Source organism: Triplophysa rosa, linkage group LG6 (genome assembly GCF_024868665.1).
Source record: "Triplophysa rosa linkage group LG6, Trosa_1v2, whole genome shotgun sequence".
In the NCBI taxonomy this organism is placed as follows: domain Eukaryota; kingdom Metazoa; phylum Chordata; class Actinopteri; order Cypriniformes; family Nemacheilidae; genus Triplophysa; species Triplophysa rosa.
This window is the reverse complement of record NC_079895.1, coordinates 5,559,531-5,577,477: the sequence shown is the minus strand read 5'-3', so window position 1 is coordinate 5,577,477 and position 17,947 is coordinate 5,559,531. Positions and strand designations below refer to the sequence as shown.

At 36.9% G+C, this 17,947-nt stretch overlaps 1 protein-coding gene across 1 annotated transcript; it reads right to left on the bottom strand.

Moving 5' to 3' along the window:
• Positions 1–199: 199 nt before the first annotated feature.
• wdr75 (WD repeat domain 75) lies at positions 200–17,550 on the bottom strand. Its single transcript, XM_057336159.1, has 21 exons — positions 17,408–17,550; positions 16,581–16,710; positions 15,785–15,850; positions 13,721–13,820; positions 13,214–13,338; positions 10,735–10,805; positions 10,149–10,265; positions 9,975–10,063; positions 9,730–9,885; positions 9,200–9,259; positions 9,004–9,119; positions 8,575–8,750; positions 5,798–5,949; positions 5,499–5,673; positions 2,944–3,038; positions 2,554–2,649; positions 2,180–2,349; positions 2,040–2,099; positions 1,811–1,951; positions 919–1,010; positions 200–737 (listed from the first exon to the last, which is right to left on the bottom strand). The coding sequence occupies exons 1-21, from the start codon at positions 17,491–17,493 to the stop codon at positions 518–520; spliced, it is 2,493 nt and encodes an 830-aa protein (XP_057192142.1). The 5' UTR covers positions 17,494–17,550; the 3' UTR covers positions 200–517.
• Between the last annotated feature and the right edge of the window lie 397 nt (positions 17,551–17,947).

Below are 17,947 nucleotides of genomic sequence, written 5' to 3'. Positions count from 1 at the left end.
TTCTTCAAAATCTGTAATTCCACCAGGGCAAATAATGACCTTGATTCGGTCTTAAAATGACAGGAATAACCTGCCCTGAGAACTTCAAAGCACTGTCTAAAAGTAAGAATTTAAAGCATTTGGTCCCACCGACAGAAAGATTAGTTTGCACACACTTCTTACGAGTAATTTTCCAGTTTCTTTTAAATAATGTTATAAAATAGTAGAGAATAAATGTTTGAAGGAACAGGTTAAAATGTTTATCAAAAAAAGTTACAAATATTCTGAAATAAAATGTCAAAACTTCATTATACATTGTTTTAAAAGTTCTTTACACATTATTGTTGGTGCAGGCAGGTTGAACATTACACTAAACTGCAGAGTTACAAAATAGCATTCCCGTTCCTAAATTCCCTAGAACCTCCTCAGAATAAACCACTGAAGGGATGCGGTCTGAATCATCAATTGTTAACCCACCACACATCTTTCCGTATCTAACGAGAGCTGAAACATTTATTTGTATTGTGAAATTGCAACATCATGATTTGGAGTCAATGAGGCCAGTCATCCAACTAAAGTCAGTTTTTCTGATTTTTCTCAGTTCTTTCTCTTGTGCTTTGGAAAGCTTCGGGGTCACCTCGTCCACAGAACCTTGAGCTCTGAGCTCCTGCTGACTGTCACATGCCTCTATTTCCTCCTCCGAGTCTTCTTCCTCTTTCTCACTGTCCATTTCCTGCTCTGAAGAATCCATTTCCTCTCTAAGGATGAAGCATCAAAAAAATTTTTATGTACTTCCATTACAAATCATCTCAAAACTCAAAAACAGGGAAGGAAAACAGACTAGGTGGCTTTTTTATATAGTATATAGTATATAGTATATAGATTTCAAAATATCCATGATGGCAATGCATCTACACAATGAACCGAGTGCTGTCTTACCGGACTCCAGTATTGGAGATCAGGAGGGAGCTGACAAACAGTGAGCACAGGACCGAAGCGGCCGGCAAAACGTGAGCTGCCGTGTGTAACAACTTAAACAAAAGAAACATTCAAGCAAAGGAAATGTAATAGGTATATATAATGGTACATTAAACATTTACAAAACATTAAACTTTCAAAATGTGTTAAATGTTCAATAATAAAATGATCACAACATGGTCTTTCGACTATGAGAGCATTATAACGCTATAACAGATGCTTTTACGGTCTCCAATTCAAACTTTGGTTTTCACAAGCAACATTAAAGTCGGTAGTTGAATTCCTATTAAATCATATAACACTGCATTTTAATTACACAAATTTAAAAGACTAATGCAACAATTTATTAGCATCAACAGTTTTAAATGTTGACAGGACTTTGTTATATATTATATTTAAGTTATGTATAAAAAATACAGTTTCCAACCCTAACCCATTTCAGATAAAAACTGTCACAATATCACATTTTCACTAAACAAAAATGCCCCCCCCCAAAAAAAAATTACGATAACAATAATTGCGATATCTGTGATTTTTCTTTTAAAGAGATTAATAATGCTATCTGTCAAAATCATCTTAAACTTTATTTGTTTTTCTTCTCTTTTCAGCCAATGAATCACATGTATCATACAAGTTAAGGGAGACAGAGAGAGTTTTGTGCTGTGCAGAATTACTCACAATATTATTCCGTGGCATATTAGTATACCATGATAACCGTGGTTTTAAAATACCACGGTTATTGACATTAACCAGTAGGCCTATTCCCCTGGTATCAATGAAAATATAATCAAATGGCTAAAGATGACAAATTATATCCATGATGGGTTTTATCTTTATGGTTCTTTGGTCTTACCTCTTTGATGGCGACTGACCCCTGTGGCAGCTGAGGTTTGTCGGTCACAGGATTTGATGTATTGGGTTTCTCCTGCTGTTGTCTATGTTTGCCCAACAGCAGGTAAAATGGAGTCACAGCAACACTATCATCAACCACCAGCTGTACCAGAAAGACACGTGTTAGAAGGTCCAGCGAGAGGACTCAAAATACCACCACAACATAAAGAACAGCAGGGGGACATTCGTACCCGTTTACTCGCAGCCAACATCCTGTCGTCTTCTGTTGCCGTGCTGAAGGTCAATAAATCCTGAGAACAGAACCCAACTTATTTCACATATAATGCAAATGAACAAAAGCGTCTGAAGATTAGCGGCATCTCTGATGTACCATGTCTTGGCTGAGAAAGTACAGTTGAGATCTGTTGAGCCACTGGGAACCTTCATCACATCTGGCCAACAGCTCTTCCCGGGGAACAAAGACGGCGCGATGCACCTTCCCCGAGCACACTGACTTGTGAGCAAATAAAGGCCGGGGCTCACTGGGTCTGAAAACAAACACTGCACATATACCAGAGAATAAATTAAAAGCAGCTTGTGAGTATGAATGACATTCGTGTTAGAAAATAAGATCAAACTATAAATTAAATAGACATTTGCTGAGTGTTCAGGTGTAGTGTAACACTGAATATTTACATTTTGAGGCAAATGCTGAGGAGATGCAAAATAGGTCAAACTGGCAACGACCTTCCTGCAAATACTTACGGTCCGTATGTGTAGGCTGGTACGAAAATGCAGCCACGTTTTCAGAGAGGGGGTCAGGCAGCAACGTCCAAACATCTAAAGAAGTGCACCACTCCACTGTGAACCAAAGAGATCTGTCATTCAACACAACTGACCACAAAGAATAAAATGTTTTTGGTTTATAAAAACTAATCTTAACCGTTAAAGGAGTAATTCATCCAAAATGATTTGCTCTTTCGGGAGCATTATGGGGGCATACTAAACTATATTTTGCATGAAAAAGAAAAATGTTTTTATACAAATTTATCACAGGTGACCTATAAGGGGATTCGTTTAACTTAAGTATCTAATAAAACACTTTAAAAGCAATTGCAAATACAGATTAAAACAAATAAAGTAGTGAGCACATACATGCACAAGTGAGGAGGTTCCAACAGCAGAGAAGGTTCTTGGTGGTGGTGCCAAGCAGGTATTTGGAGCAGCTTAATCGGCCGAAACAAAGGTCCCTGTTGGATCAAAGGTGTTGCCTTCAGTCTTTTTTTTTTTTCAAAGACCACCAAGATCAGCCAGACCTGTGTCACTTATTTCACACATATTTCGCTAGATTAGTCTCAATGCGATAAGCACAGTTTACCGTACTGTACATCGAAAACCAAGATGAGGCAACAATGAACAGAAAATAAAAAGTTATGTAAAAAGTAAATAAACTACCAGATCGATTCACAAGACATTTTTTCTTTCAGCACGATATAACAAAATTGCGGCAGTCAATGCAAAGAATGTCTCTTACTGAAATTCCTTAATAATCTAATTATCCATCATTACATTAGACTTTTATCCAAAGTAACATACAGTCTGATATACATTCAGTTTGTAAACACATGACAGCAAAATGCTTAAACGCAAATTTGTGAATTTTAAGTTAATCGATTTCCACTTTCTTATAAAGTGAAGAAAGGCAGAACTGAGAGCACTTGCTGCCGGGGAATGTCATGCTCTTGAGATGTATGCCAGTTGCACCTAATGAACTTCCTTTTTTCCGACACGATGATGGAGCAAAACTATGTCCTCACTGACCCTCCAGTGACTGGCTCACGGCCAGCTCCCTGAGTCTTTCTGGCTAACAACTAAAAGCTTAAATCACCAAGTTTCTACTATTCAACTGCAGGGCCCGGCGTTAACATTCATCTGGACAACCATGAGAAACCAGAAACTGTGAATGAGGCTTGTACAACTACATTAGTTAAACTGCAAATGCAGCATGGAGTAAGAGTGACGGACGCAGATATTTTAAAAGAGGCACAAAAACAACACAACTGAACTATAACATAAAACAACTATATAAAGTAATAACTAGGGGTGCAACGATACACTCAGCTCACGATTCATTTGATACAACACACAAAACTGAATTCACGATTATGATAGTATCACAATATTTTGAACAAAATGTAAAAACTTCAAGTAAATTTGATTGAAAGTTGTTTATGTTTTGGAAATATGTCAATAAATTTTGTTGTTTTGCTACTGAACTGACAACATTTAAAGTTTAACTGAACCTTATGTATGTTAATGATGAAAACTTAAGTCTGTCACCGAATAATAAAACTGGTCCTTTTCATGTCTCTCTCTCCACTGTCTATAAAAAGCTAAACCCTAAGAGAGAACTTAGAATTTAGAAAAAAGTTTACATGATAAATGATTACATTTATAGGACACTTAATAGGTTTAAACAGTTGTCGTATGGTTAAGTAAGGGGGAATCACAAAAGCTCTGTGATACATAACTTTAAGTCGGCATGAAACTGAAGTAGCGATTGTATTTTTTCTGTACCGTGACGTATACCACCAGAGTGAAAAGAATTCTGAAATGAGAAACAAAAAGTAGGGCGGGACTTGCTTTCATCCACTGACAACTGATTGGATCGTTAAACGGTGAAAGATTTGAACGCAAGTTTGCAGTCTGTCAGTCAATTCAGCCCCGCCCTCGTGCCAGAAGTGAAGAGAGGTCGTTTAGAGAGGGGGAGCAGGTTAACGTTAAAAAATTATGATGTGCACGGATAAATCATATTAGAATGATCATTTTTTATTTCATGCCGACTTTAAATATGATATATTGTTACTGCCCTACTAATTACACAAAAAAATTTAATTGTGGAAAACTGAGCTGGTAATTGCTGATTCTTGTGCACAATTTGAAGAAATAACACAATGACTGCCATGACATTGACAAAGTTGACACATTCATTCTAGTGAGCAGTCTAGTTTTTGTTTGCTTTTAACTTATTGCATAATAAGATCCACAGGCACACAAAGGCGGCATTACCAGTTGATAACATCAATGTCCCACAGTATAACTTATTTGGGGCAACAAATAAAAATAATCTAAAAAAAAAAAACTAGATAATTGTACATAATAAAAAATATATATATATATTTATAAAAAGTTTAATAAAAATTCCATCATGCACAATTTTTGTATACTTGAAAGTTCCTAAAGGGACAGTTCACCAAAATATTCTGTCATTATTTACTCACCCTCTTTTCATTTCAAACCTGTTCGACTTTCTTCTGCAGAACATAAAAGATGATATTTTGAAGAATATTGGTAGCCAAACAATGGTGGCACCAATTTATTTGCATTGGTTTTGTGTCTACACAACAGAAGTCAATTGGTGTCGCCATTGTTCGGTTACCAACATTGCTTGGTTACCAACATTGCTTTAAATATCTTCTTTTGTGTTTATGCAGGTTTGAAGTGACAAGAGGGTGAGTGAATGACAGAATTTTCATTTTTCGGTGAACTACTGCTTTGAAACGGTGTGTAGAGTCTTAAACAGGCTTTGAAAATGCCTAAAAACCTGAAAAGACTGCGTTTTTAGCAAAAATCCTGCGATCCCTTCACATGAGGTTAGTCAAAGTACAGACATCTGCAATGCCCACAGCGGTTAGGAAAAAGGTCCACACCTTATTTCTCCAGGTGGTTGGCACAGGGTAGAGAGCAGCTCCCAGGTCTCTGGGCTCCATACGGTGATGACTTCCTGAAAGCTCACTGCCAGAAGAGAGCCATCAGCTGAGAAGCTGCAGTTTGTGGGCGTTAGGTTATGGTAGCTACCCACGAAATCACATGACCAGAAGGACTCTACAACACCAATGGGAATATTGTGGTGAGACAGGTATGTCTACATTCACACTCGTAACATTCACGTCAAGACTTCTCATTCCAACACTAACACTCATGCAAATGTCTACGGTGTGCGACTCACGTTGTGTGTCTGCTTCGGACCCCTGCACCCATGCTTTAAACTGGCAGTCTTTGGCTGTGGTCACCAGCATGGTGGTCTCCTCAGAAGAGCTGAAGCACATGGACATAATCTGATCCTCGTGGGCGGCAGCAATGGAGGTGTTCAGGACAAAACTAAAGGGGTGGAAAAAAGTGCATTACAGTTCAGAAATAAAATCATCCCTGCTGAAAAACAACCCTCCTGAAAAAACAATAGAAACCATTATAGAAGTTAAAATGGTTTTAATGGTTTTAAAGGGATTTGTATTTGTTTTAATCGAAACTGTAATGGTTCTACTGGTATGTGATGGATTCTACTGGTGGGATGTTAAATCCTACTGGAATAATGCCCAAAACACACTACAAAAAGGCATTTTGTACTGGTTTTAATGGAAAAAGCTAATGGTTCATAATGGTATTTTATTGTAAACCATTAGAATTTCTGTAATGGTTTCTGTTGGGGTTCTATTGTTTTTTTCAGCAGGGAAGGAAGTTGTAATGGTTTTAATGGCTTTATAGGGATTTGTATTGGTTTTAATGGAAACTGTAATGGTTCTACTGGTATGTGATGGACTTTATTGGTGGGATGTTAAATCCTACTGGAATAATGCCCAAAACACACTACAAAAAGGCATTTTGTAATGGTTTTAATGGAAAATCTAATGGTTCATAATGGTATTTTAATGGAAACCAATAGAATTTCTGTAATGGTTTCTGTTGGGGTTCTATTGTTTTTTTCAGCAGGGTTGCTTTTTTCAGCAGGGTATCCATTAAAGAAGTTGTAATGGTTTTTAAGGATTTGTTTTGATTTTAATGGAAACTGTAATGGTGTCTATTGGTATGTGATGTATTCTACTGGTGGGATGTTAAATCCTATTGGAATAATGCCCAAAACACACTACAAATAAGAATTTTGTAATGGTTTTAATGGAAAAAGCTAATGGTTCATAAAGGTATTTTAATGGAAACCATTAGAATTTCTGTAATGGTTTCTGTTGGGTTTCTATGGTTTTTGTCAGCATCACGGAAATTCTAATGGTTTGCATTAGAATACCCTTACAACCCAATAGCTTTTTCCATTAAAACCATTACAAAATGCCTTTTTGTATTGTGTTTTGGGAATAAGTCCAGTAGGATTTAATCCACCAATAGAATCCATCACATACCAGTAGAACCATTACAGTTTCCATTTAAACCAATACAAATCCCTATAAAACCATTATAACTTCTTTAATGGTTTTTATTGATTTTTTCAGCAGGATTAACCCGGCCTGCTGAAAAAAAACAACCCTGCTGAAAAAAACCATAGAAGCCATTACAAAAAACAATAATGGTTTCCATTACAAAACCATTAAAACTTCCTTAATGGTTTCTATGTTTTTTTCAGCAGGGAAACCATTTAAGAAGTTATAATGGTTTTAAAGGGATTTGTATTGGTTTTAATGGAAACTGTAATGGTTCTACTGGTATGTGATGGATTCTACTGGTGGGATATTAAATCCTATTGGAATAATGCCAGGGCTCTAGAGTGCGACCAATTTGGTCGCACATGCGACGTAATTTCTCTATCAATACGGCAAAGCATACAAAACGTTACACATCACGCTAAATACTATTTATTTGTGAATCGCTATTGATAGAAGCCAAACGTGTATCAATGCAGCTTTCATGAAGAATAATCACTAAAAGCCTTCAGGTCTCGCGGGTTGTTTGAGATATGCGCGCGCCCAGAGAGTCAGAGCACAAAATACTAAACGGAGTTCTCTTTCACGCCTTCTTACTCTGAAACGGACATATTAACACAAAATAACCTAAAAATTCCCATATTAACAAGAAACCTTGTAAAGGTATTCAGTTTGTTTCGTGACCAAACAGTTGGGAAACAAAACACGTGTTCCAGTATATTGCGCGAGCTCTTAAAGGGCCAGCAGCATAATAAAGATCTCCGTTTATAATGTTCATCAAACAACAACGGACGGGCCCAAAAACACTCACTGATATTAAAGGAATTGTGTTCTCTTATAGGAGTCGTTAACAACAAATAAAGGAAGAAAGTAGCTTTAAGAAAGATGTGCTTTAAATATGGTAAAGTGTTGAAAGAGAGTTTACATATACAATAAAAATAATTCAATCATAAACAATGATTTGTATTAATGTCTAATTGATTTATTAATGTATTAAACACATTTTATGAAGTTTTAGTGATTCTTTTTTCTTACCTCACCCCACGACTCTGGTGCTATCAAATTAAGGGCTGGTGCCACCAACTGAATAACTTGGTAGCACCAGTGCCACCTCTCTCAGGTGTTAGTCTAGAGCCCTGCTTTCTTGTAGAATTGTGCTTCAAATAAAGAACTTTATGTTGACCAGATTGTTAGTTAATCATTTACAAGTCAATATTGCCTATATGGACAGCGATTAAAAAAAAAAGTGAACTTGTAAAACTGCGGTGTTAAATGCGATGCGGTTGAAAATTTGGGTGCACCTAACTTTTGTGCTGGTGCACCTAAGAAAAAAAGTTAGGTGCACCAGTGCAAAAAGTTAGTCTAGAGCCCTGAATGCCCAAAATTTCTGTAATGGTTTCTGTTGGGTTTCTATTGTTTTTTTCAGCAGGGAAGTCTGTGTTCAGTGAATTGTTTATTCACATTGCTAACATTAACAATATTGATTTCTTGCAGATACTGTGGAATTCTTCAACAGCAACACAATGAAATGATCTAGGAACAGAGCTTTATCCAAATCTAATGTGAGGATGAATACCTTTGTGTTTGCTCATCAAAAGCCCATAATTTGAGGAAAATCTCTAGATCGGAGGACTTTTGCCCCCTTTGCTCCACTGTAGCGAGCCAGGAGCCTTTTACATCGAAGGCCGCCTTGACCACCTCAAACTGATCCAGACCGGCTTCATAAATATATTCTTGCTGCACAATATCCAGCTGTAAATGCAGACAGACAGGCGGTTATGCAAACTGTGGATAAAATATGAAGAACAATGTTTCCCATGATGTGCCCCAAGCTCACATGACCACTGCTAACTTGAGTCAGCTGAATTTTAACCAAACATGTACTGTCAAAATACAGAAACATACATTCCAGTAGATACTTCTCTATATCCTTGTTCCTATATGCACTTTTGACAAATGTTGGCTTCTAAGAGCAACATCACAGTATCGACAGCAGCAGACTTACATTGTAGAGATGCTTGTCACGCAGAAGGGAGTAAAACTGCAGATGACCCGGTTTCCCGTTCAGCACCAGAGATTTACTGCGCGGGTCAATCATTAGATCGGTCAAAACTTCTTCTCCTGAAAGCATCAAGGACATCGGAAGAAATTAACCTTTATTGCAGCCGTTATGGAATCTAAAACAGTAAGACTGTACAAACCTTTGACTAATCCCTGAATGACGCCAGACACTTTGAGACTGCTCTCGATAACTGTGATTTCTGAGGAGAAAATAAGAAGTCCGGTATTAGACAAATATGAAATATGTAGCAATATGTACCATCTAACGCACAAAGCCTGATGTTAAGTGTAAAATCACAATAACACAGCACATTTCAGTGCAAAATAAATAACACGTATAAATATGATTACCTAAAAAAATGATTAGAGATACATTTAAGGCATTCATAAATACACAAATAAACCAGAAAATATAAAGTACACTAACTTTAATAACATATGTTGTTGCTAGCATTCGAATAAATAGATAATTTATAAATTTTTACTGCAAAAAATATTTTTGTCAATTAAGTAGTGAGAAGGGTGTTCGTTTAAACATCTATTATGATTCTTGAAAGATAGCTATGAATTTCATTATGCAAAAATAATCTTTCTGATCGTGGAGTGATATATAACTTAAACATATTCTTGATTCTTGAGGTTTTTATAGATTCTCCCCCCCGAGACGTACTGTTGTCTGAATGAGATGTGCAGAACAACTGGCCATTGGATGATGCAGATATGTGTAAAATAGATCCTCCGAGACGGGGCAGGAACTCTTTTTTCTCGCCCCCGTAGTGCCACTGGACAAGCACTGACTCAATGCCTCCACTCAACAGATTAGTACCTACAGAGACAGTAACAACAGCATGCTGTCAGTACAGCTAACATACACCCCTAGTGGTGAAAAGCAAAAAGACAATCTCATAAAATTACCTTCCGAGGTAAAACACAAAGTGTTGACAGCATTGTGATGCCAGTGCATGGTAGAATGTGTGTATTCTTTCTTGTTATTGAAGTTTCTCCTGCAGAACAGAAAAACAGTACGGCTTTATTCATTCAGACCACGCATATGAAGGAATATGAAGAAATGCATAGCTCATCCCTCACCATAAGCGGATTTTGCCATCTTCATGACCGGTGCCAATACAGTCTTCTTTTGGGTGACAGGCTATGCACGTAAACGCATTTCTGGCCCCTTTCTTATCCGTTGCGTTTAGAGAAAAACTAGAAAGAGACAATAGAAGTCAAGTAAACGAACAAATCTTAAAAATTAAAAATGGCTATTTAAATAAAAATTTAGAATGGTCTCTTAATTTGTATGCATGTTCCCTGGGAATTGAAACCCAGAATATTTGTGCTACCAATAAAATGACCTTCCAATTAAAAAACAGGAAACCTTGTCCGACGCATTAACCCAACGCATTCATCGTTGTGTTCAATGAAAGAATGCCTCAAGGGTTTTGAACAATGTGACAGTGAATAAAGTTTAACACAGTTTTTATGTTTGGCTAAAATATACTTTATTCTCCAAACTTAGTAGCTTTACAAACGAGTGGTGGTATTATTTGTATTAAAGGCAAAAGACAAACAACATGCATGTCACACGTCCCCTAAGGCCAGTAAATAACCTGTGTGGCACGACACGTTCATACACGTTCTAAACTTACAGTATTTAAAATACAGTATTTATTACCTGAATGTCCTCTGCTTCCTGAAGAAATAAACGTGAAGTTTGAGGTGTTTGGCAGATGCTATATATTCACCCTGAAAACACAAACAAGAATATTAAGAATACATCAATTGTTAACGGGACAATTCAACCAAATGAAAACATAAATTGTTAAAGGGATTGTTCAGACAAAAAAAAAGCTCTATTTATTCATCCTTATAGTGTTTTATACACACAAAAAAAGCAATAAGTGTGTTAAGCACAATGTTAACGATGGACGGCCTCGGTTCCCATTAGGGATGCAACAACACAGCTCACCCACGGTTCAATACGAACCTTGGTTTTTCGGCCACGGTTTTCGGTTTTGATGGCTTCGGCACATTAAAGTGTTTTTTCATTGTTTTATGCTTCTCAACTCAACTTGTACAAATTCCTGGTGTATTGAATAAATGTAAAGATTTACACTGGCAGCTCACAGCAGTTTTTGGTTTACTGTTCATCAACTTGCCAGTAAAATAAGCTTCTTGAAGAGGTTTTGCACATCAGAGTATTTAAAATGACGTAATGCAAAATTTGCGATTGCTGTAATGGAAGTAAACGTGTGCTCAATGGGAAAGGCCAAAGATAATATATTAACAAGGTGCTCCACTGCCATTGCAATAAATTGGAAGAAATGCAATGCTAAATAGCTGCTTGGAGGCGCTCTTGCTATGACGTAAATAGGTGTCCGAAATGCCGCCGAGTGGCATGACTTTCGTTAAACGGACTTTGGCGTGGTGCTAGAAAGAAGAGACGCTCTTTCTGCATGTGCTGAGAGCAACGTGAACGTGCTGCTTTCGTATGCAGTGTAAAAATACATTCTTGATGTGCCAAATTTGGACATTATCACTTTACTGTAGTACAAAGGGCATACAATAAAGCCAGCCCGCATCTGTTCGTCAGCATTATACTCAACAACAGCACATTGCTTCTCGTGTTGCAGGCAGTCTCGCTTCACCGCCCGACCACCACTCGCTTTTAAGATATTACTGGTGGGGATGCGTTTATCGATCTCAGCATACAGACAACCACAGACAGAGCCAAAGAGGAAAAATGTAAACACAAAACCGGAAAACCGCAGTTCACTTACACGTATTGAACCGTGGAGGTCGTACCGAACGGTTCAATATTATATTGAATATTGTGGCCTCCCTAGTCCCCATTGACATTCACTGTAAAACTGGGAATCAATATGATCAAAATTTCTCTTTGTGTTCCACAAAGAATGTTAAATGGGTTTGGAATAACACAAGAATGAGTAAATAACCACTTTAAATTTCAGGTGAAGTAACTCTAAGGTCAGAGTGAGGAATGAGCCATCTCCATTGTGTCCTTGTGCACTCTGTTCGAGAAGTGTACGAGTGCCACATTAAAAAAATCAGAAGTCATGGTGTGTAATGACTTCACCAAAACAACTAGTTATTCCGAAACATGGCTGCACAGCTCACTCTACAAAAATAGCACCCGTGTTGTGCCAGACTAATTAACCTACAGGGGTTTAAACCATGTTTACTGTACCACATCAACCATCTGACAAATGCAATGACTACACAGGCTGGCAAGTGGATTTTTACCATAACAAGCAGATCATTTCTGACGTAAAGAAACCTCAGCCAAACATAAACTAATGTTTAAACATGCCTAAAGAAAAATATAGGAATAAGTTCAAAATGCATCTCTTTTTGGCTAGAAAGAAGTTTGTGAGAAACATGCATTCTATTTAAAACTAAATCTGGTAACAGTTGTATCATTCATTGCTTTGCATTTCGTAACACCTAGAGAAGTATTCATTTTTTATATTGGGTTAAAAGTCTTGACGTTTGCGACTCTTGAAGGACAGTTCACCAAAAATAAAGAAAATTCATTCGTTATTTACTCACCCTCATGTCATTTCAAATCTGTATAACTTTTTTCAGCACATCACAAAAGATGTTTTGAAGAACGGTGATAAACAAACAATACTGGACCCCATTGACTAACCACGGAGACATTTCTCAAAATATCTTCTTTTGTGTTCCCCAGCATAAATAGCCATATACAACTTTTGAATGACATGAGAATGATTAAATGTTTAAATTAAAAATGTTTGTTTTTGCACGAACTATCCCTTTAACACTGTCACGACATATCTGCAATGAAGTATACTTGCAACACCAGATTGCCAGTATTTCGTGTTCAAGCACACTGTATCAGGAAGCACACAGTTTGGCAACACCTTTTATCTATTCCTGTTTATATCGGGCGTGCTATTAAACAGTGGCGATTGTGTTTTACTTCCTGAGCTGTGACTATAAGATCCATTGAGATTATTACATGAAATTACAAAAACTGTAACCAAATGAACACACTTTGACTCATTAAGAGAATTTGACATGTTCTCTCATTTGCAAGTCGCTTTAGATAAAAGTGTTTGCTAAATGAATAAGTGTAAATCTAAGACAGTAATTATCAACAAGTTTTTTACCTCTCTGCCAACAGCTGTGCAGCTGGGATTTGGGCTGATATCACCAAGAACAGCTGTCAGCTCTTTGACCTCCACTTCCTGTTCTGCTGACTTGGGCAGATGGACGGCAACCAACTGGAAAGCCTCTGGACATGAAAAAACACAAACCAAAATTTTAATACTTGCAGTGGTCTATAACTGTTCCATGCCCTTTTACCCCATGAAACGACTTGATATGCTAGTAAATGGTACTTAGGTTCAAGGATGTTGACAATTTGGTGTGAGCATGTTTCCAGTTTATTGGGTCCGAGCTTTTTGGACTATAGCTACAGACGGAACACAAAGAAAAGGCAAGAGCTGTCTAAAACCATCAGCTTCAATCTGATTGGCTAATGCCCCATTTTAAATCTGATCAGTCTGGTGAAAGTAAACTTTATTGTGAACCATTTTTGATTATTAGACCCGAATAATGATGTGCGTTGACTTCATTAGCAAACCCTGACACATACAAAAAACTAAACAACATACCGTCTTCTGATTTTGTAGACACAGGACAATGCAGGAAAATGACTCCCTCGTGTTTCTGGGACACAAATAACGAAAACAACGGGTATCCAAAGACAAATGTCTGACCAAAAAAAGATAAAAAAGACAACAACATGAGAGGAATGCAAACATTTGCAGTAGTTATTAGGGCTGTGACGGTGGCCGTGACAACCGCGATGGTAAAGTGCCATGGCGGTGGTGAACTGCCCACCGGCGGTATAGTGCACGTCACACACTGTGACAAATATAAGTGTAATAATAATGACAGTTGCGATAAGGATTGATATTTATAGCCATCAGTTGCGGATGGTTTTATTTAAAACCCTTTAACTGTTAACCAATATTGGAACACCTAGGTTTACATTAATATTTCACAACTAAAATCTAATCCAATCATAACAAACTATATATCATTGGAAAGGTCTAAGACTCTAGAATCCATATTTGCCCAGTGTTTTACAAAAAGAAATTATGTAGGAGTAGTAATTTATTCATTTATGGGTAGAGTGAGCATAAAAATAATTAAATGCTGCTTAATGTCTCCGTTCCAGTGGAACACTGAAGTTATGCAATATAATTCCCATTTTAATCCTGACAAACTATATATCATTGGAAAGCTGTTTTGCAATAGAAATCACTTAGTAAAAGTAATTTTCTCAAATGTCACTGGGCCCATTTGGTACCATTATAAATATTACACACTCAATCTTATTTTATTGTAAATCTAAAAATAAATCTAAAAAACTTCTACATCATTGTCCTTCTTATATATAATTATGAAATTTATTCATTTGTAATTTGTATGCCGTAAACCATTGGAGCATATATGGCACCTAGTGGCAGTTGTTGGTGTATCCCAGAAACCAAACTTTTAGTGATATCAGCTTGACATTTGAAACAAAACTTGTTTAGAAGTATGTCTTCAATTTTTTGACTTTTTTTGATGAGAAAAGTTTTTTTAGAGATTTTTGTAGAACAATGTTTATAGATTTTTTATTATTATTATGAATGTATAATTAAACTGCTATAACTATTTATTTTTATTTCACTTTTCAACACCAGACACTTTTACAATGAAGTATAGAATGTCTTTAAAACGAGACCACGATTAGGTCTCTAGACCAAAGCATTCCAGAGTTACACTAATTTAAAAGTTGAAATCACTTTTAAGCCCCACCCTCAAAAAAGGGGGATGACAGTTAAGGGGTTAAAAGATTTTGCATTAACACAGACATTATTATCATACATTTCCCTTGGCGCATCCGTGCGCGGCCTGCTCGGCAAAACCCAGGCTACTCTGCGCGTTCTGCAATGGATCTTGTTGTGAAATAAACAGTAACATAAAATCAAAACTGGCTATGACCCGCTTGCTTGATGTCGGAGTGCGCGCGAGTTGCTGCGGCTTGGAGAAACATCTAACGTTATTCATTTGCACTTTGAGCACATCTTCTGAACACGTATTTAGTGCGGCTGTACACATCTTCATCTGGACAATGTCAACGTGTTAGCTTTCCATCAACCAACAGGAAAAAGTAACTTTTTTATGGCAAACTGAATAGGAAAGCTGAGGTAGGTTTAAACAGTTTGTTTAAATGGAATTGTTAAGGACTGTAACGGTTAATGCGCGACTGAGTAAAGCTGTCTCTGCAACAAATGCTTTTTTATGTGATATTTCACTTACTGATATTAAGTTTTCATTATTTACTGATGTCTATTTAAATGTTTTATATGATGTAGTGTACCATTTCACTGACGGATGTGTGCATTAAACACGGACGGATGTTTCATCCTCATTTATCATATTTCAAAATGTATTTAAATAAGGTATATATATTTCTCTTCCACTCGTCATGTGGTTGCTACTCGCAAATATAATATAAATACTATTTTTATTTTATTTATATATTATTTACATAATGCTGTATATATTTCCCAACCACGGCAGTTAATTTGTCCATTACCACCACGGTGGTAAAAAAACTTCCACCGTCACAGCCCTAGTAGTTATTAAAACAGTAGCCTTGTGTTTCAGAACACATACTGTACCTTAATAAGAATACCATCAATGAAGTCCCATAATTTAACAGTGCCATCTGCTGAGCAAGAGTACACCTGCAGAAGAATAAACAAAAAGACAACATGTAAGATTTAAGTTTGCAGACAGCACAGACTCATGCATGTTCAGAGAGCAAAATTACTCCTACAGCGCATGAACTACAACTATAGCCTGCAATGGTAATGTTAAAGTCAGATACTGTTCCCCCAGTTTAATAAGAAAACACGTGTCAAATTCTTTTTGACAGGTAAGCCCTAAAATTTTTAGCCAGCCATCCATAAATTTGTCACAGCAGGGGTAACACATTCTGACAGCTTACAGCGTTACAATCAGATACTGTTCCACCATGCTTCAAAAAAAAAGAAAGAAAGCTCTAATGTGTGTGACATATATTTAAATGCTTTTCTGTTGTGTGATAGTCAGCAGTATGAATTTAACGCAAGGGGAACAGTATCTGACAATAACATGTCCAGCTGTCAAGATGTGTTTCCCCCTTCCTCCTTTTGTGATGTTACTTATCAAAAATTCGACTGACCTTTCCCAGTAAACTGCGAAAAAAGCACACTTGTTAGTCCCTCCGCACTGATGCCAGACAAAAAAAAATACTAAGACCTAGATTCCAACTTTAATAGCATAAAATACTAAAGCTGTATTAAAATATTGACTGAGCAAAGGAACTTGACTAATACATATCATATTCACATCTCTCCCGCTGACTCTACTGTGAAAAGTAAACCACAATAAAGACCCACATTTGTCTTTAAAGTGAACCCCAGAGAAACACACCTGTAGGTGATTGGCAGGATTCAGTGCAATGCCTGTAATTTGGTTGGTGTGGCCTTGCAGAGTATGTATCCACTCTTCTGTGCTTGTGCTGTAGACCTTTACTAAATCTCCAGATGTGCACAATATGAACCTGCAACAAAAAGATAACTTTAAACAATACAATCTGTGGCATATGCTATTCCTCTGCTATTAGACTGTATGCAGCAGCTTGGGATGATGCTAGCAAGCATCAAATGCTGCAGTAAAACAGGAGGGATGGTAATATCTATTTTTTCATCAGATAAGATTTAGTTAAAGCTGATCTGCGTAGAATAATAATTCACAGTTTACAGATGAAAAGGGGATGCAAGGTCTGTCTATGAATCCATGATCAAAACATCCCTGCTTGAAAAATATTTTTATATAAATTGTAATGGTTTCTATCACAGAGATCTGTGTTTTAGGTATTTTCCAGTAAGATTTAATAATGTTCCAGACAACATCCCACCTATAGATCCAGAGACCATGATAGTCTCCATTAAACCCAATACAATTCCCATTACAACCATTATAAACACATAAAATGTCTGCGAAATTTCTCTTGTTTATTAATCAGAGATTCAACAACAGTTTAAATAGACATTCCTGACATCTGCACTTAAACTTGTCACTCGATCTTTAAAGCCACGAATCCAGATTCTAAAGTTAATGTTGAGACAGATCATACATCCCTTCTTTAGAAACAACATACCCTCCTACGCACCTCACGTTTGCGAGTGTTCATAAGTTTATGTAACGTTAGTAAAAAGATAAAACAGACATAACCGTAAACATGATTTATCAGATACCTTGAGTCATAAGAGATGATCGGAGCTCTAAGATTTATTTTGCTGCCACCGCAGCGCACCACGCGGATGTCAATCTTCTCCACCATGTTTCTATCACTAAATTTTCACATGTGGCCGCTGACCGTAGGGTTCTTCTTCGCCTATAGTGAAGCGACAGACTTTGAGCACAGCGCCATCATGCGGTCAGGAGTTCCATCAGCGGTACAGCTACACAATTATAAGAATAAATAATTTATACACTCTAACAATATAATTTTTATTAAGCAGTGACTTATGATTGTTAACAATCTTTGACATTTTTAGTATCCCAGACAACACTTCCTGAGATATGAATGCATTCGGTTTTCTGAGCACGGTGCGCCCCCTGGTGGAAATTCTATTTCTGTCTCATAGGAAAGTATTGTTAAACTAAAATAATAAAGGAACAAGCAAAAGATAAAATTTATTTATTATTGGTAATATATTTTTTGTTTATTTGCCGCTTAGTATTGACTTTACACATTTTAAACCGTGTCGAACATTTTGTGAGCCATTTTGAAA